The sequence below is a fragment of the Apteryx rowi genome, unplaced genomic scaffold, assembly GCF_003343035.1.
Source record: "Apteryx rowi isolate R43461 unplaced genomic scaffold, aptRow1 scaffold_463, whole genome shotgun sequence".
In the NCBI taxonomy this organism is placed as follows: domain Eukaryota; kingdom Metazoa; phylum Chordata; class Aves; order Apterygiformes; family Apterygidae; genus Apteryx; species Apteryx rowi.
Window position 1 is genome coordinate 413197 of NW_020450720.1, and position 20986 is coordinate 434182.

Below are 20986 nucleotides of genomic sequence, written 5' to 3' on the forward strand. Positions count from 1 at the left end.
GCGCGGCCCCGCCGCCGCCTCGCTGCCCCGCAGCGCCCTGACGCGGCGCGCGGGGCTGCGCGTTCCGTTTTCCAGAAACGGCGCGGTTTGTGCGCAGCAGCACGACCTGCCGCCGCACGGGCAGGAGGCGCCCGGGCAGCGCGGCTCTCCCGCGGGGCAGGGTGGARAGCGGCCCTGCTGCGGCGCGGAGGCCAACGGCGAGCAGCTTTACACCGTGCRCTTTTTTCTTAAAACAAATACAATATCTGAAGCATAATGGAGCACTTCGGCTAAAGGAAGAGTTAACTGAATTATTTGAAGAATACTTTTAAAGGACAGCCCCTCCCCAGCCCTTGCACAGGCAGCTGTTTCGGCATAATGTCAAGGGCTTGTGTCAGTGCTGTTTTGGAAGACTACTTACAAACACCATTTAAGACACACATAGTTGCCTTGTCCCCCTCTATTTTATTGGTTCAGAGCATAAATGTGAGGTGTACAAAGTCGCTGGATTCCAGGCGAGGAAGCGTGGAAGCAGTGTTCAGCAGCGTTAGACGACTAATCCATGGCTAGAACTTGCTTAGGCGTCTTGGAACAATCCCATCCTTCATCAAGAATATATACCAGAGCTAGTTAGTTGCTACAATGCCTGAAAAAAAGAAAAAACAGCCTTGAAAAATAATTAAACATTCAACTTTTCCATATTAAAAAAAAAGTTATTGACCCAACTACAAGTGAAGTGGAAGTTCTTAATGGGGTAAAGACAGCAGCTTTCCTTTACAGATGAGCACGTTGCCAGCTGCTCCAGCAAAAGGAAGTTACATGCATGACACAGTGCCGCAAACATCCTAAGTTGTGAATGTAGCAGTTAGGAAAGCTGGGCAATTCTGGAGCCTGCCATTTTGTGTCACAAGGTAAGTTCACAGGAGCATCATCTCTTCTGTGCCACTAAAGTGTTAAACAGGTTGGAAAGGTTAGTGTACGCAATGGTAAAGCTCCCCCGAGAAATCCAAAACCATTTTAAAAGCAAGTTCACCTGACTGACTTGCTCAGTCTGAGACCAGGGCCTGGTACGAGGCTTTTGGAGTGGCAGCTGTGCATCATGGCCACTCATTTTTAAAAAAGTCACAATTGCAAGAGGTCATCTCAAAACTGTCTACTCCAGGAAGCTGTTTAGGACTAAACAGGGTGAAATTCTCAGCACTTACTGAATGTTTACAAAACCGTTCTTCCCTTTGAAGAGGGTGCACTGTGTGCAGCAGCAGAGTTCACAAGCTACATGTGCCTTCCACAATCCACACCAATATCCCAGTGCATCCCACTTACTGTTTTATTTTGCAGATTGAAAGAACAATCATTATTTACCAAACTTGTGCTCATAGGAATTTATGTAACATTTGATCATACCAGAAGCTTAATGCTGATGTGCTCTGCTGAAGATAGTGGGAAAAAAAACAAAATTGAATAAGAAGCTGCAACATCCTAGAACACTGAGAAATTGTCTCTTCAGCATATGATAATATTTTGCATTCCCTGCCCTTTCTTCAAACCTCTAGATGGCAAGAACAACGTTAAGCAATGAAACTTGTAAAAACTTCATTTCTGTATCTCTTGTAGATTAGAGTTGTTTCTAAAGATAGATTATTTTGAAATCTTATGTGATATTAGTGACCTTGGGATAGCTCAAGAAGCCTAAAAAACACTAGTCAACTAAGTTGGAAAAGGAAAGGAATTAAGAGAAAGGCAATTCACCAATTATAAAAGCTGGATAGGTTCTACACATGTGCAATAATTTGCTTCTCATCTACAAATGTGTTAGCACTATTTTATGATAATACCTTGTCTGCACCAAAAAAATAGATCAAGGAACTTTAATAAATCACCATTTTTAGCACCACAAATATTCCTGCCACTTCCATTTGATACATGAGGAATATAAATACATTTAAGACATTATTGGTGCAGATGCATGCCACTAACTTCTGTGAGAACTGAATTTAAGGACTCAGCTTTTAGGACTGCTGAACATCTAAAATCAGTTCAGATCACAATGATCTGCAAGTTAAACAGTCCTGAAGCAGCAGTCTGAAAAGCAACAAAAACAAAAACACACACAGGTGTTAGAGAACAAGAATGTAGCTCTAGCTTGCTCTTAATGAGGGTAAAGAGACTACATATCCTTTCAGCTAAATACAGTCTACTAGGGGAAAATGTGAAAAGCAAGAGTAGTAGAGGCGGCTTGGCTTGTCACCCATGCTGAAGTTACCTTTGCTGTGTATTCCTTAGGGCATCCACTTGGGTCTTGCAGCCATTAAGCTGCCTTTGGCTTGAGTAGACCAAACCATTCTTTCCTTAGTTTCTTTTTTACACCAATCACTTGAGTTACTGCCAAACCGCGCTAATTTCTAAGTCAAAAACTGCTGTAAATGTAATTGCCAACAAATATTTCTGTCGAATCCCTCAGTGTAGAAGGAGACTGGGCAAACAATATTTGCTGTATTAGTTCATTCTACTTGTGCCTCAGGTTACTTAAAAGTCTTAMGATCTTACCCTTTACATATATATATATATTTATATATTTTAATCAGGGTTAACAATTTAAGTGACCAGATAATTCTTATTCAAACTGGAGATTGTGTCTCGCTATCTTTACGAAGCCTAAGGTCATCTGAATAATATACTTAGATCTCATTACTAGGCTAAGTAATCACTACAGGAGTACAGGATATTTCTGGAGAAATCTGAAGAACAGTCATGTTTAGGCATAAGCAAAACCATTCAAAACACCCCTGTGACTTGCCACTGAAGTTAAGCAAAGCTTTACTGATGCAATTCAGCTGGACCCCTTTCCACAACAGATGTACTGGAAATAGGTGGGAAATGCTAACTGTGTAACTACATGGAATATTTCATACAAAATACTCCACATACTTTTCATTATGTAACTTTTATTTGAGACACATTGTTGTAAAAAAGTTTGCATGGAATAATAAAACCACCGAGTTTGTTGTTTTGGGGGAGTTTGGGATTTTTTGTCTATACATATCAATACACAATTAATGATTAGATTTACAAGTTAACAACATAACCAGTTCACTTTATCTGCAGGAGCTTTTCATATTACACCTTTAGAGCAGAGATAAAATGTGCTTAAACACACATGGTAAAACAATCCTATTTCAAAATTAAGCATTTTTTCAAGGGCTATACTTTTTAGTCTGAATTTAGTAGCTATATAACATTAAAATAATTGTAATTGAAGTTTMATTTGAAAAATGTTTGTAAGGCCATAGGAATACACTAAAATACTTAAATTCACTGGAAATAAAAATTGATGGAAATCCTGCTTTTGTGGCAGGGAGAAATACAAGTTTTATTTTTAAGAACAAGAGCGGCACAAGCAGTTCAGTGAACGGAGGAAAAAAGGACCTATCATCTACAGGCTAACCCTTAGTAAGTTTAACTTTGCAAAATTTCAGTTACATTTATATATAAACAGATAACAGATGCATTTCCACACATAACACATTTATGCATTTTACATATTATTCACGTAGCTTTCAAATCATTATCCATTCACAATTTTTAATGCAATATGTGTATTCCAGACTCCTGTTTTCAACTGCAAAAAACAATTGACTTGATTCACTTGACTTTAGCAGACCAGGAGGGGAAATGTACTTGTGATGGGAAATACATTTTGCTAAAAAAACAAAACAAAAAAAACAACCACTCAAAAACAACCCCCCCAAAACAACCTGCATGTCTGAAAAGCCAATTAGCATTTCTGAGAACAACCTTCCCCCGCCCCCCCCCCAAAAAAGTGAGCTGTGTTAGGTTTCATGAGTGGTTTAAGTTTTAACAATAATACAATAATAGAACTTCAGGATAATTAATAACTAAATCAAATATTCTATATCTACCTCAACAAAAACACTTTGTGCATGTTTTGCTGAGCACAGACTGAAAGCTAAAGTTGAGAAGCACTGAGACCATTTTTTTCTTTTGTTTTTTAAACCATTTAGGAAAAAAACTTGGTCAAGATACATTGCACAGACATGGGGCAGAGGGAAAGGTTTCATAAAAAATAAAAATCAACAGCATAAACAGCAGCTTTGTTTTTTTTAATCAAAATCCACAAAAAAGTCTGCCTTTCCTAAAAAGTTGATGACAATTTTTGGAACAAGACAGAAATACATTTGCTGCTTAATGAATAATAACTGCAATTACATTTGCTGCTTAATGAATAATAACTGCATGACTTTCATTCTAATGGACATCAGAATAGTAGCTAGTTGACTGAGGTATAGTTAAGAGTCCTTCAAAGTTCAGATTATATAGTCTTGAGCAAAGTTGCAACAAAGACTGCACAAAACAATCATACTGATATCAGATAAGCCTGTAGTACCCAGTATCTGATGCCTAGGCAGAACATATCATTTGTCATCTTCCACTTGCCTAAAGCAAAATATAGCCAAAAAAAAGTTCCCAGTAAAACATACAATTGATTTGCACGCTAAGATACAGCACATTTTTCAATGCCTGACAATCCAGACTGTACACAGAAAGAGGTCTATACTGACCAAAAATTAGCACACTGGTAAAGTGCAGCCACTCAGCCATTTAATACTGCTGGAGAACATGGGTGGGAGCAAAACAAGACAAAACAAGAGAGCAAGAGAGAGAGAAATCTGCATTTTACCTTATCCATAAGACATGAAATTAGATTTCTTCAGTTTCAGCAGGGGACAACAAAATTGCACTATATTCTTCTACAAATAGAAAAAGATTAACTTTACATGAACATTAAGCAAAGGGAAATACTGACTGCATTATTTTATCATGCATAAAGTGAATTTCCTATGGTCTTACCTCACATTTATGTACAGTTTAGCATAGCTAAATGTAAGAAAATAGCAAGTTTTTTTTGTTTGTTTTAAATACAGAGCAGATACCCCCCGTTTGCTGCTGCTTCAAGAAGCACTTCATAGACTCTACTACTTACAGGCTCTTTCAAAGGGAAGTTCATGGAGACTAATATTGAATGTACATTTAACTACACAGATAGGACAGGAAAAACAATACAAAGCATTCTGTAAACGTTGCCAAACGCAGAACATGTCAGTTTTGGTTTGCAAACAACCCCTGAGATAAAAATCAAAGTATTACGACACCAAATAAGTCAGAGGTAAATTACTGAAAATAAACAATATTCATAATTGGTGTCACAACACTTTCTGTATAGAAAGCACTTCTTTTTTTTAAACCATACAGAAAACATAACTGCTTTAGCCTGTCCAAGAAAAACATCCAGGGCAGACAACAGAGCAGTTAGGGTTGCTTTGTTTTTCCGCTAAACCTTGTTGCCATGAAGATTTTTCTATTTTAGTGCAGCAACAGCAAGTTGTGAGATTCACAATTTAGTTACAGCCACTTCAATTAAACTACATGTGGGGACAGTTTGATAGAAAGCCACTTAAAACTTTATAACTTTATGGAACCTGCTACTAATAAAGCTTTTCAAATCAAAAGTCTTTAAATTTAATACTATTGGCCCAATCTCTTTCAAAATATTTACAGCAGACCCAGAGATGACAAACTCAGTACCCAGTGCCACCAACGACGCAGAGCTATTTGGTGGTAACAACCAACTCCCTGACTGCCGCTCTAGACAACGCAGCGGAGCGAAAGCGAGCACGTCAGACATTGCTGTGACAGTGACAGGATCCACCTACCCCCTACTAACGAACAAGCTGGACACAAGCCTGTAGGTAAAGCTTACAATGGTCCAAGTTTGGCACATCAACAGAAACTAAAAGCACCTGTTTTAATTACCCAGGAAATCTTTCAGAACACATTAAAAAGGTGGTAAAACAAAGTTTAGGTTATACAATGCTCAACTGAGTAAAAAGGCAACTAAGTTTCAATTCTGCTTCTAACAGGCTAGGTCACGGTACCAGTTTTTGATGATAAAATAATTTAACAGCTTGAGCAGACCAAAGAGGGCTTCACACATTCAACATTAAGTGCAGAACAAATACTACATTATAACCCTAGCGTGAGCCTTTCCTTAGTGGCAGAACCTGATAAACTTTAGCAACTGCACAGGAAGCTAGTTTTTGTATGCCTCTGTTGTCAAGGGTCGATGCTTACAGACGTTAACAGACTATCCTTAGAATTACAGTAGAAATGAAAGCCACCTTTAGAAGCGGTCATTTCTGAATAAATGAATCCACAAAGAGGTTACTCAAAACTCATGCATTCAATTTCCGCAAGCCACTTAAGTGAGAGCAATGAGGCCAATTTGTGATGACGATTTCGACTCCAGAGCGTACTTCCTCATCAGGAACAAAAAAAGGTGCAGACAGGTTGAGCTAACAAAGGGAAGTTAAGTGAGGAAAGACGCTGTGTTTATTCAGATAACTGAAGGGTGCATCTGTGAATCAGACAGTGACTGGCAATTCAGAACACAACTTCGCTAAGTCCGGTAAAGAAAGAAAAGCAACATACTACATTCAGAATAGAAGCCACAGCTTCTGCATAAACAGATTTGTGCATCTAAGAGGAAGAAAATACAAATTGTTAAATGCCAATTGTTATTATAATATTCATCACTAGAGTGTCAACATCCATACTGCAGTCATGGCCACATGTATACAGCAAAAACTAGTGGAAATAAGACTTAATCTGTTCCCTGGCTCTTCTGCTTTAAAATAATAAATTTGTTATAAAAAGAAAATCCTGCACAAATCTGTTAAAAATCTTTCTTACGGGTCAAACTGTGCAAATATAAATGTAAGATTGTGCTGTAACAGGCAATAAGAGGCTAATATGGATGTGCAAAGTTAAAAGGAACATAGCAGCTTTTGCAACAGGCAATAAAATAGAAAGTAAAAAAGGAAAACAAGTTAACTCTTGCATTTGTGTCTCCACTTCATAGCTTCCATATCTGAGAAAGAGGAGCCTGACAGGTCAATAGGCTTAGTGAGCAAAATCCACTTGGTATTTTGTGTATCGCAGTCTACGTTCAATGGAGCTCTCAGCAGCAGCTTGGTGGTATTATTTCTGAGGCTTTGTGACCCTGTGCTTTCAAAGAAGCAGAAAAGGTTCTAAGTGTGCTGCAGTCTATCATTAGAAGTTCATCAAAGTAGCGTGCATCGAAAGAAGCTGCTCTTCTTAGACCGATTTTCTGTTATTTTTACTGGCCCACCTGCCCCTGATGAACTGTTGTCATTCTGAAAAAGAAAAGAACATCAACATCACAAAATGCAGAAAAAAAATAGCTTTTCTAATTTCCCTTCACATCCTCTGCCTTGCGAAGCAGTAATCAGAGCTGTCTGCTCTAACTTGAGCTCTTCAGTTATCCAGACTTTGTTAATCCCTTGATAAAACTGCCTACTTTAAAAAGAACTTATCCAACAGTCCAAATCTCAGGAATTAACTCAAGGAGTGACTGCACAAACTGAAGTTTAATAAAGCAAGGATCATACTCATGGTTAGAAAGAACACACCAATTTCAGGTTGCACTACATTTAGTGTTCACAAAATAAAGAAAAATTGCACACTGATGTGTGTTTGTATTAAAGTACCCACTTAAGTAGAGAACAGGTATACACTGATCTGCTTAAGATCTGATTAAAAGCAGAGGTGGGTTCTAGCATCTACCCCACTGAATGGCTCAACCACAAGATCTACTGGGTTTTTTGAAGGTTCTTTTACTAGAAAGTGGCAAATCCATTCGCCTAACAAGATTTGCATCACTAAATTCTTGTTCACTAGTAATGGCAACTTCCATGATCGCATCAGTCAATCAGTCTAGCCAAATGTTTGCACAAGTGCTTAAGAAATTAACAACCACGTTTGGCACCAACTGCGTTTTGCTGCTTCTTCTACAAAAAAATACTTTAAAGTAATAAAGTAAATGAAGGCATAGTCTCCGAACCTCATTTAAAGCTAGCGAACAACTGTTAAGAGCAGCAATGCTTCCCACATCTGGAACCATACACACTTAAGAATGGCTTCATTAAATCAAAGCTACAGGTTATATTATGAATTAAAAACAGACGAAGCATGTCACAGAATCACAGAAATGTTCGAAAGGCCTCTGGAGATCATCTAGTTTGACCCCTCACTCGAGGCAGGACTATCACTAACACCAGATCAGGTCAGTTAGAGCTCTGTCTAGCTGAGTTTTGGAAACTTCCAAAGACATGGATTCACAACCCTCTAGGCAACCTATTCCAGGGCTGCGCTACCCTCATCAGTGATTTGCCTCCTGCCGCCCATGCCCAGCCCAAACCTCCCAAGCAGCAATTTGTGGCTTAGCTACCGCTCTTTTGCTCTAGGCGCTTGCCCATCCTAGGAACTCTGCTGGACTCTCTCCAGATCATCCTCAACCAGCATCCTTCCCGGATCGAGAGGCTCAAAACTGGATGCAGTAGTCCGGCAGCAACAAGCAGGGGGAGGCAACAACTTACTTTGCTCCGAGGGCCCAATTTCTTCTAATGTAGCCCAATATGCAACATTTTTTGCAATGATCAAAACCTGTTCACTCAAATTTAAACTAGCAGCCACTGTATCCCCACAAGCTTTTAGGTAGGGCCACTGCTTAGCTAGTTCTTAGAACTAGTCATTTCAATTAATATAGATTGTATGCTGATTGGAAATACAAACCATTTTTCTGTTGAGCTTTGTCATAATGTCCCGTGCAAGTGTGAAAAATGCCTGGCAAGGGGGGAGAGAGGAAAAAAAAAAGATCAGTCATAAGACACATTAGAGACGAGACAGATTTGGAGTAGTCAGACACATTAACAATACCGTATTCTGTAGGCCACTGCTAGCGCTTCAAGTTGCAAGGCACTCTGTGCACAATACTTACACTGCAATAAGCATGCTTACAAAAACAAAATAAAAAAAAATAATCCTGTTTTAGTCTCCTTCTCTCCAAACTTTGAAGCAAGTGAACGGCCTTTCCCATTGCATAGCTCTTGAACAAAAAAACTGCTGACTGGAAGGCTGTTTACACAGCATTGTGATTCAAATATGCAGCATACATTTGCTTTTTTTTTTTTGGCCAAACCATACATTGTGCATTGCAAGTAGAAACCTACAGAGAGCTTTGAGGCTGGTATGTCTGGGAATTCACATCAAGGTCAGCACCTTCTTTCTGTCCTCCAAAACCTTTGCACTTGGGCTACCAACAACACTGTTTATGTTTCTAACAATCTTAAAATCACTGTGGCAAATTTCATCATCTCCAACTTCACAGCACAAAGCAGCAGAGAAATTTCTGTAGCAGGAAAATACTGCAATTAGAAGCAGGGAGAAACAAGATTTTAGGGATAAATCTGAAGATACCAATACTTGAAGGACAGTTCCAGAATGAAAAGTGGTAAGTATTTTCCACTCTCATTGCATTTTGAATATATCCAAAGGAAAAAAAAATTTWAAAAAAATCACAATTGTATTAGTTTCCACAAGTTAAACGTTTGGTGAAAATAAGATTAAATCATTACTGGCAGAATACCTACACCAGCTGCATTCTTTCTGTGCTTTCTTCCCGATTCATGTGACAATTTTTAAAAATATTCAGACAGCCAAGTGTTTTGGAATAGGCACAAATTAATTTTGTGCATTTAATGACCTACAGAAGTTAGAACAAAATTGCAGGGCATGTCATGAGGCAGCAAGTCAACCATCTGGAAGAACTAATGAAGATGGTATCCACTTTTTATTGGGAGCCTATTGGTATTAGTTGCTAATGTTCACACTTCTACTGCCTGCTCTAAGAATCACAGAGATACTGTGAAAACGAGGTCAAACACTACTGCAGATGCAGCACAATTCAAATAAATTCATCCTAACTATGAACCAACTATTGTATCACAACCTTCCTGCAATCAGATAAAAGGCTATGTGCCAGTTTAGTGGGCACAGTATCAGTCATGCTATTTTACAGTAACAATTTCTTTAGTTTCTAGTTAAACTATTAGCTGCATGATCTGAATTCGGTATGTATCTGGAGGACTTCTAAAAAGTATCCCAACAATACACTTGGAAAGGCTTTTAGACCATTAGCTTCAGGAACACCATTTAACAACAAATCTGCCTTATTTGAACGAACTGAACTGCATTTCTGCACTGCTTAACCCCAGCCCTAAAACTGTTGTGACATATTTCTAAGATTAACATATCATGTGTGATTATTTAGTACATTCACAAGATTTTGAACCAGCTCACACTTCAATCCTTTTGAGAGCGTCTTAATGTAACTGCCTTCTGATATCATGTTTTACTGTCCACCTTCTTCATAGAGTTAACATCCTCCCCCATCCTCTGTAAGATTACAATAGTGATTCAGGGTAAGACAGACTCAAGCTGAGCCACTCTTCCTTCCGATTCCATTTCCTTATGCTCTCATAAATAGGGTCTGGCGTTTTTTGCACGAAATTTATTTGCAAGAAAACATACCGCAAGTCTACAGACAGTATTATAAGCTTTCTTTCTCCTCTGACATCAACTTATCACAGTCTACACTGATGTTCCAATTTTAAATGCAAATCTTAAGTCTCATCTGCATAGACATATTTAGTAGTAACCTGAAGTCTCCTTGACATAGTAACGTTATTCAGAAAGTAAAGAATCTTGAATCTAGTTTCCTGCACAAAGCATTGTTCTAACATTACACCTACTCCTTGTCCAAAAGCACTTGTAATTTAAGCAGCAAGACAAAGAAGTCTAAAGAAACAGTTTCTACAGTAATAGCAAACCACTCTTAACACCTATCTAAAAAGTATTCCAGATATTACCAGAAAACAAGCCATCCTGGGTTTTACAATAGCTATCTAAACAAACAAGATTGGAGTTGTCACTTTAGGTTTCAGATCAGGTCAGAAAGTCCAGCAGTTACAGATCACATAACATGCCTCCACAGTAGTACTTCAAGAAACATAACTAAGTGTAACATCCATCTCTTACCTCTTCCACATTTATGCTGGATTTTGCACTTGTCTCCAAAAATTTGATTCCATAATCAATTGCTAACTGGAAGAGAGGTTAAAGTTTTTCAGTGTATTTAAAAGTTCCTTTGCAAAAGGGATGTTTACATAGGTTCATAATAGAACAGGGACTCTATGATGCTAAAAAATCAAAAAGCTTCATTTGTCTGCTTTCTCTCACAAGAGCATTAATGTTACTGGACAATTAGACAAAATACTCTAACAGGCCAAATCCTCATGTAAATTCAAAACTCACAAAAACATGAATTGCTCACAGAATAACTTATTTAGGATTGAAGAGAGCATAAAGACAGAATCTTCACTGATTTGGATTTTTTGACAGGATAACTACATACAACCATCCTGTAAGTTGTGTTACTAGCAGCTATACTACTTCAGCTGTGTGATATATTGTGTAGTATTCTTACTTGCTTGTTAGTATTGTAGAACAACAAATTATTTTAGCTTTAATAATACTTACAAGAAGTGTCAGTAATCACCATGGTGAATTGTATGCAACATGATCAAACTATATACAAAGCTTTATATTGAGATTTATAACACTCGATGGTATAGGGAGGATCAACGTTCTTTACAGGATCTCTCCCTCAAGACAACAGTAACATTAAATTACTCAAACTTGAATACAGTCAAGTGCTATTACAAAAACCTGACATCCTATAATACACAAAAAGTTCTGAAACATGAGGTTTGAGGCCCATTATCTCTCATATACCTAAAACAAATCAAATATCCAATAACCAGAATCCTGAGAAGAAGAAAAATAGGCTTCTAAGCAAGGTAAGTCAACATAGAAAGTTTACCTTCTCCCCTTTTTCTTTTGAGACTTGTCTTTTTTCATTCATATCACATTTATTACCAAGGATCATTCTTTCTACATCTGAAGAGGCATGCTAAAGGGGAAAAAAGCAATCCCTCAGAAACAAATCATAGCATTATTTAAAAGAATTCTCTGTATGCCAAACTCATCCACAAATTAATATTTTCTTTTAAAAGTAATTATCTAATGAGAGGGCATTACTGAGAAAGGGACTGCCTTTTGAAACAGGCAATCCAATAACTAAATATTAAAATAGTTTGGGATAAAGATTCCCACATTAAATTTGCCTGAATATCACTACAGATTGACTACAGCAGCACCAGCTCCATACCAGACTGCATACATGCACAGGCATTTGGCTATTTTGGATGTGTCCATGCACCAGTTTGAAGTAGAGTGGGTACCCTTACATCTGCAGTATTTGGTTGGAGTATCATTATGCAACACATGCATTTTTAAGAGAGGCTATTAATAAAAGACTTAAGTAATAATCACTTCAGCACAAACACTGAAGCATACCTTTCTAGTCCAGTCACCATCACATTGAATTGACCACTAACACAGGAATTTTGCTTAGAGCGCCAAAGAACAATAATAAGGAAAAGCCTGTGGATTTTATCTTAGAGAAAAAACAGTAAGATTATGTTACCTAACTACAGCTTCATTAAATACTAATTTAGGGTTTCCCCTACAACTTCATACTGACCTTCCCCTACTTGACAGCATGTCATGTTAAATAATTTATGAGAGGTTAGCAGGCAGCTTACCCAAGACCAAATGAAAAAAAACCAAAAATATTTAAATGGATAAATACACAACACAAAATAGCAACTGAAATTAGACAGGTCTGTCATCACCTCAGGGCAAGGCAGATACCCCAAGATCTTTCTCCTTCCCATTCCTTAGACAAACCCAAAAGCAAAAAAGAACAATAAAAATTATACAGAACAAGCAGTTTTGAAACACTTATTTTATGCTTGCTTTTTAAACCTAAGTTTCCTACTTTCTGTGCCTAGATAAACGAGATAGATATTCTTCCCATCAGTAAGCACTGTTCCATTCACTGCAGTGTCTAATTTGGTCATATATGTTGGCTCCTACATTGAAAGTAAATAATTACTTGATTATTGTTTGTCCCAGAAAAATCATAAGGTGCAAATAATAACTACTTTCCAATGCCTCCTGTTACAAAGCACCTACCTCCTCAATGTTTCTTATCCAGTTTTTTATGTTGTCAAAAGACTTTTCATTTGTGATGTCATACACCAGCATAATTCCCTAAATAAAATTAAGAAAAATCTGGTTAGATGAGCAAGTACTATTGTTTCACTTTTGATGTGTGTTGTTGGTTTGGTTATACTTGCAAAAAATTCACTAGAGATCGAACTTATGCCCCTACAATCAATAATGCTTTCTCAAAGCATTATGCCTTTGCTGAAAGTTTACACAAAATACTATTTACTTCTCTTGGCACTGTTCAATAGAGTTTGAACGCACTACTAGTATGAATTTTTAAATTATTAGCCTATGATCAGGAAGAGTTTACAAATTCTACTAGAACAGAGACCATGACTCTTGTTAAAGTCAGCAGCTTCATGCAGTCAAGAATGACAGTCCCATGAGATCTCACCTGCTGGGGCCACTAGATATTTACAGCAAAGCTGGCACTAGGGGCTCTCACAGAAGCTGTAGCTCTTTCACACAGCTGTATACATATACTGCATGGGCTCTCAAGAAATAGCAAAGCAAGTGAAACGACACAACAGCTACGTTAACTACACGTTGCCAAGTTCGCCTCCATTCTTTATTGCCTTTCCAGTCATCCTTCGTAAGGCCAAGAAAGGTCCTTGGCCGTGCACTGTGACAGGGAGAAGACCCTGCCACTGCCAAACCCTGCAGTGCTCAACGCGCTAACACGGGACCACAACCATGACTGTTGCTCCCCATCCGTGTCCCATAACAACGGGGCTGTTTGGGTGTGCAACCAGTCTATGAATGCAACTCATCTGTTCACACATGGCAGAGAAACCATAGTATCAGCTTAGACAGTCATCAGCAAATTGAAACTAGCAGCGTCCCAAACTAAAGCGTCTCAAATCCTGGCATTTAAGAACCACTACAAGCAGTTGTACCACACAGAGCGCAGCCTCTAAGGCAATTATTTGACTCCAGGTCATCCTTAATTGAGGAATAAGCTAAAGGGGCTTCTGTATGCAATCAGATTTCTAGTGAATGCAGATTTTGCACTCTTGACCAGCTGAACGTGATGAAGAGCAGCAGGAAAAGCAACTCAGTGAGATACATTCTTAATATTAAAACCATTCATTACCTATTTTTCAGGCACTTCAACTGTATTAAAATGGTTGATTGCATTTTAAAAAGTTGTCAAACTAAAACTTAGACACTTAGCTTCTCATTATATCTGCAGAGATTACAACTATAGTAAAAAAGACAATTGGGCTCAAAGATTCATCACAGAAAACAGGATTAAACATAGTAGCAGCAGGTTTAAAAAAAAAAAAAAAAGCAACCAATCAACCAAAACCAAAACAACCCCCCACCACCACTTTATTCCCCATGTCACAAGCCACAGTTCTGCAACCCTCCAAACAAAAAGTCTTACATGGTATAACCTTAAGACTAACAAACCAGTTACACTAGCTGTACCTGAATTTTTGGAAAGAAAAGCACTCACCATGGCTCCTCTGTAGTAAGCTGTTGTAATTGTGCGGAATCTCTCCTGGCCTGCTGTATCCCTAAAATTCAGTGAAAACAAATACTCGTTGGAGACCTTCTTTAAACTCTTCTGTACTAAAATAGATGTCTTTTTAAATAGAATAACAGCATATTGATACTTATTAAGCAAAGTACCATTTAGAAGCTGTCTGCACAAATTTCTAGCCCTCAACACCCTCTTCCCCCTCAGCTATCATATTTACATCAGTGGTTACAGAAGCACCATAAATATTGTATAAAAGCATTTGAATTTTCACACAAACAGTGAAAACCCAGCGCTACACAGCCTTCTCTAGAATAACTAACAAAGGCAGCTCTGATGCATTCGAATCCTGCATTAAACAAGAATTAACACATGCAGCAGTAAAATATTTTTAGGATAGTGTGTTTTCATGTACAATTAGCTATTAGAATCAGCCACTATACCTTAGTGTGCTGATATTTTATCCTAGATGACTTCAAAGTAGTATCTGTGAGTGAACAGGAGGACCAAAGTGTTTGGATACTAGTTACACCTAGAGGGAGCTGAACCCCAAAGACCTGAATACCCCCCCCACCCCAGCTTTCTGACTGCCATCAGAGGTATAAAATTTGTAGCAACCACTTCTAGCAGTTCACTTCCTTTGTCACAAGGATTCTGGCTGGCATGCAAGTATTACTCCTGAGGTCACGATTATCTCTGCTAGGACTTGAGTAATCAGCAATAACCCTACATTCACCAGTAGCATTTTTAAGAGTTTGGCATGTACAATAAAGCTACTCTACGACTACTCATCTGCTGCTACCAGGAGGCTCAGTCTCTACTATGCACCACGCGAGCAGCGTTATCACCTGCCCATTTGTGAGTACAACCAGGTATCCAAGTATCAGAGAATTCAGATTACATTTTTAAAAGCTACTCTGGCTCACATTTTAGTCTACTGCTACGTAATTAATACTTATCTTCCACATGGAGTAACTAAAACTGCATTTAAGATGACAGCTTTCGATATAATGGGAAGTTGCTTTAACACTAGTACGCGAACAGGCTATTTCCTGTGCTACTGAAACAGAGCCACTCTAGACCAAGCTAAAAGAAAGCATAAGCCTCATGGAGCGCCAATGAAAAGAGTCATGAGATTTCTAGTACATCCAGGCTCAAAAGCTATGAGGTGCTCCCGCTCAAAGATCCATCCGATACGTACTGAATACTTACCATATTTGTAGCTTGATTTTCTTTCCATCTAATTCTATTGTTCTGATCTTAAAGTCGATTCCTGCCAGAGAAAAAGATACTTAAGTTTTGCAACAAATGAAAAGGAAGTGTTCAGTTTCCTTTTGATGATTTGGTAAGAGCAGTGTTAGGCAAAAGATAATTATTCTGAAGCTGTCACTTCTTCCATGCACTAGGAAGTGCTGAGGATGCACAAAGATTTTCAGCTGCATCCAAAAGATCAAGGAAATTATTCTGCTCAATGAAAATAGAACAAATTCAGACTCATTACTAGAATTAGTCAAGATTATGAGAAGAATTAATCTCAAAATTCTTCCAATTTATACCAATAAGGCCACTAGTTTAAATTGCTATTTTTCTTAGCTTTAGACTAGTCCCTGAAATTCAGATCAGTTCCCTAGGACCTCTACTGGCTCAGCACCTGCAGAAAAGTTACATCCTATGGCTGCTTAGTTGCTTTTCAAAACTAGTGCCTATTTTTTAATGCTCATGGTTAATGCAATCTAATCAGACATCACAGTGAAGGGGAAAGGATCATAGGACATAAAAGATACACAGATGGTTACAAAAGGTGACTGAAGATGACCACCCATGGGACTGTTCTGAGAACACCAGTTTAGGAGCAACTAAAATTTCCTGGAAAGCTCCAAAAGTTAGTGAGAAAATGCTTCCCTCCTCTCTCCCCCCTTGCTCTTCCACATGGTACCTACTGGTTCTGTGATTGTTTCTGAAAGCAGATTTTTAAACTATGGGTTAAAGAAAAAAAAAATGAATAAATTCAGAAGAGCCTAGTAAGATCTGTTAAGGTTTAGAAGGGTCTTCAAATGGATCTATGAATCCAAGCCAAGATTTCCAAACAACCTAGCAGGTTGGGTATTCTAATTTTTGCATCTCTAAATCTATATTATAAATATAGCTCAAATTTGCGAGACTGCTGAACTCCTGCTATGTGATTGCCAGATTCTTGAATCTCAGAACAGCCTCCCCAAAATTAGTCCGTTTTGAGGCTGATGGCCCATTTTCCCTTCACTGAGTCTTAAAGATTACCTGATATTTAGTCATAATGATTTATTTGTTTTTTTCTCTTCCTCAGATGTACCTTAAGTGACCATTATCAAGGGTATCTTAACTGGGAAAATCCTGTCTCTAGCTTTGCTAGTTCATCCACAGCTTAAACAGGAATCACTGGAAATAAGCTATGGGATTTTTTTTTAAATATACTACAGCAGTATTTGAAAATGAAATATAGATATTCATTAACTACTTGACTTTCACCCTTCTCATAGAAGGGCATAAAATTTTAATTGAATGAAAATACCAAGTTTCAGCCATTTAATATTGATGCGATAAGAATACACAGTTTAGCCCATTAGTTAGAAAGAATACATATCAGTACAAACATCACATCAGCACTTTTAACACTGTATGAAATTAACTGCAGTATTTTAAAATGCTATGACACCACTACAGTCATAAATTCCCAAGGTTCCCCAAGATTTAAAAGCAAAAAGATCTATTACTAACTTGCATTCCTCTAAAGCGATATAAGGATGACATTTATTACAAAAAAGTTCTTATTATACGTAGCAGAAGTTACAAGTGTGTTTCCATTCTACATTTGGGAGGACTTTGCATCCACCTTGCTGTAAAGATTTCTTTCTAGTAACCATTTGTAACACTTGCTGAAGTCACACTTCATTGTACTCGTGTCTGAAAACAAATGACCTTGGCTCTCAATATATTTTTTTTAGCCTCACAGATTCCAAAAGCACAAATATAGATTTTTCTGGAATGGCTATTTTACCATGGACAACAGCAAATTAAATCAATTTTAGAAGTTCCTTTGTGTCTAGGCCTGAAATCTTAGTATTAAATACAATAACCCTACCAGGAAAATGAGGTTCAGAGACTACTGTGGTTCAAAGATAATTCTGTATGTACTATGAACTAATGAAACTAAGACACATCAGCACAGAGAGCATGAGACTCCTGTAGGGATGGTTTTCCGAGAAAGTGAGCTCACACTGCAGTTAGATATTAGGTGCACCAGTCCATGCCTTGCACAGACTGGTTTCTAGTGGTTAGTCATTTCCCTTACGGCACAGAAACAGTTGATACAACCATTTCTTTGATCATGTCTAAAACTCAGGATCTGCACACAAAATAGCTTCTCAGAACTTCAGATTTCTAGCAGGAACTCCACCAAACATTTTTATTGAATAAAGATGAAATCGAAAGCTAAAAAAAGAACAACATACAGGGGAAAACCATAAATATCTCTGTTACAATCCAAAGAGGTTCAACAAATGCAACTGCAACTTTTTAGAGGCTGAAATGAACTACAGACTGATGTTTCTTTTGTTCTTTCACTTCAGCAAGAGGAAGCGGTGAGCGCACACGTTCGCGGAGCAAGCCTGGCGACACAGGCTACCACTTCCTGCTGAATACCCTCGCATGGCTAAGCCTGAGCAACGCTTTGGGTACAGAGTTCAATGCAAATTATGCAATATAAAACCCTTTGACTATTTCACTAATTCTGTAGAGTGTCTATGCTTAATAATATTTTTTTTTTGGTGCCGTTGTAGTAAGAAACCAGCCAGGAAATTAAATCCTTGAGGGATGTAAATTCTTGTGGGATTCAAATAAGCTTCACTCTGTGATGGTGTACACTAGTCCGTATATCCTCCACAGTACAGTATCTCTCCATCTCTAGCAATGCAAGATGTACTTTACAAAAAAATATATATATATAAAACACAAAAAATTTATAAAAATATGTATAGCACCCAATGCAGCAGCATTTTAAAGTTTTTTTTTTTTCCCTCCAAGTTGTGGAAATAAAAACAGGTGACTAAACACTAAGAATCTGAACAGAGGCATAAAAAAAATAATGCCTAGCTTGCTTGCTTGTTAGAGTCTCATTTTAGACCCATCTATGAAAGAATGTAGAAGACACTGCAGTATTAAATCTTATTTATCAAACTGAAAACTAAGAGATCTGTTTTGCAAGACTTGCATACAATAAACCCCCCACCCTTTTAAGTAGGTAATCTCCCTACTTATCTAACCACTTACCTCTTTTGAGCTAAGAGTGGAAGAAGTCAAAATTAAGGGGAAATAATTTTTTTCCAACGAGATTCTCTGATAAGCAGCAACTCTGTGGCACTTATTCCCACAGGACTTAAAATAGGAATTCATTACAAGATTGGGAAAGGAGTCAAGATACAAAGTCTCCTTCCCGTTTTAAGCAACAGGGCATCAAAATGTCTGGAATTCATGCATCAGCTTTCAAGCTGAGCTTGTTCCAAGTTCACAGCTTTGGTCCTTCCTATCCTACTGTGTTCATAGGTCTTTTCTGATTTTTGAACTTTTTAATGGACAGAGCTGGAGAGAACTGCTACTTTACTGCAAGACACAGCATGTTAGAATCTTATAGATATGTAAAGGCAAAGAAAAACAAACATCCTCCTGCAGTCACTCAGAGTAAGGCTGAATTAGGAGCAACTTAAACTAAGCAAGTGAATTTGTAAGCTACCTTCAGAAATAGGAAGCAAGAAGAAGCACATGACTGACAAGCAATATGCTTCACCTTCGTTTTGTTGAATTCCGGGAGGGAATTATTTGCAAAATATTTCTCACTGTAGGTTTTGCTTCTTGCAGACAGCAAGTGACTAGCTGCATAGCTGAACGTCAGAACTAGCCAGCAGTAATACGGCTGTAATACAGCTCTAACAGCTGGTACTGTCTGYCGATTCCCAAAGGGCAGGTTTGAGTTCTGCAGAGCTGTCACAGGCCCCTCATCTCCAAGACACTGCAACAGCACATGTCAGAACCAATGGCTGCAAGTGCATTTGCTTTTAACTATACTTTGAAGAGCTATAGGCAATCGGTACTGAAGCCCACCGACATGCTTATTTACACACCTCGCTCACTACAGGATGACCGGCTCGTGCAGACGCCAGCACTGACCTCAGGCCTGGAGGAGGGCTGAAGGGTTTCAACACCTCCCCAGCAGATACCAAGCACTGACAGACGCCCAGGACAACACTCCTCCAGAAACTTGTTCTTTGCCATATGCCATCTGCCAGTTGGGGGAGATAGATTTGTTCTTGTAGATTTTCCTGCAAGCTTACCCAGGAATTATTATTTTTTGTTCTCTGAAGTAGGCATTGCTGGCTACATACACAACCATGKTTTTTTTCTAGTGGTGTTTTCAAGGGAATCTTTTATTCTACTACATCACTTCTGTCTGAATCTATAAAGATTGATAAATGAAGCCTCAGAAAGATGCATATTTATTAGATCTTTTTTGAAGGATTCTAGAAAACACAAGAACATGACCAAGTAGGAAACAAGATCAGAGTAATAGGCAGGGTGTGGAACACTTGCAACATCTAGTGTGTCATACAGTGCCTAACGCAAAAGAGCAAAGTCTAATCATTTTGAACTTGAACATTTGGCTTTAGTTCCTAGTAACATCTGCAAGGAATTTTCAGATGATCTCAGCAACATTTGTATCAGTATGTAACTTAAAGATGCAGTAGTCTTTATTGCAACCACTAAATAATAGGGCAGATAAACATTAAGCAACACACTAGGGTGAAGGCCAATATTTTTCAGAAGTTGCAAGATACATTTATTTTAGAATTATACACAAGTGCAACTGTATTTATTCATCCTTCTATGACTTAACAGGACAAAGCTGTATTCAATATGGACACCCCATAAGAATCCACAAGACAACTTAAATCAGAATGGGCTGAATGGGCTTCTTCAGGTTAAGCTGGCCCTCCTTCACCTCATTCTTCAATTGTACAAAAGATCCAATATTGGTTTCCTACACAATGACAACAGCAGTGTCTTGCACCTTTAAAGCTATGAACATAGTAAGGTTCTTGAAGGAAAGTTTAAACACACTACAGGTGGCAAAATAAAAATAGACACAAATGGCTAAAGTAGGTAAGGCAATAAAAGATGCAAGTGCCATGTACATATGACATAAGGCGGTTTTCTGCTAATAAGCACTTGGAACTCGTAAACTAGATCAGATCAATGCTCATAATAACGTTAAGCAAAATGCAGCTTCTGACAGGACTTATCTCCTCAGCTAGGGTACAACTACCACGCCAACATCCCTTTCCTTCCCAAGATAAATTACTTGTCATTTAAAAACAAATGAGATTCAAAACACAACTCAATTATCAGAATTAGACCAGCTACACT

The 20986-nt window shown here is 38.1% G+C and overlaps 1 protein-coding gene across 7 annotated transcripts in view; it reads right to left on the reverse strand.

Moving 5' to 3' along the window:
- Window positions 1-426: 426 nt before the first annotated feature.
- Window positions 427-20986, reverse strand: part of RAB8B (RAB8B, member RAS oncogene family) — a 40167-nt gene continuing 19607 nt past the window's right edge. For 6 of the 7 annotated variants that reach the window (XM_026077851.1, XM_026077853.1, XM_026077848.1 and 3 more), the window contains 7 exons: window positions 15746-15806; window positions 14510-14570; window positions 13015-13092; window positions 11798-11887; window positions 10954-11019; window positions 8650-8700; window positions 2905-7211 (listed from right to left, as the gene is read on the reverse strand). In XM_026077851.1, the coding sequence (XP_025933636.1) occupies window positions 7119-7211; window positions 8650-8700; window positions 10954-11019; window positions 11798-11887; window positions 13015-13092; window positions 14510-14570; window positions 15746-15806 (500 nt within the window). In that variant the 3' untranslated portion in view covers window positions 2905-7118. Of the gene's footprint in view, window positions 626-2904; window positions 7212-8649; window positions 8701-10953; window positions 11020-11797; window positions 11888-13014; window positions 13093-14509; window positions 14571-15745; window positions 15807-20986 lie in introns of those variants that run through there. The other variant, XM_026077847.1, reaches the window with a different exon arrangement.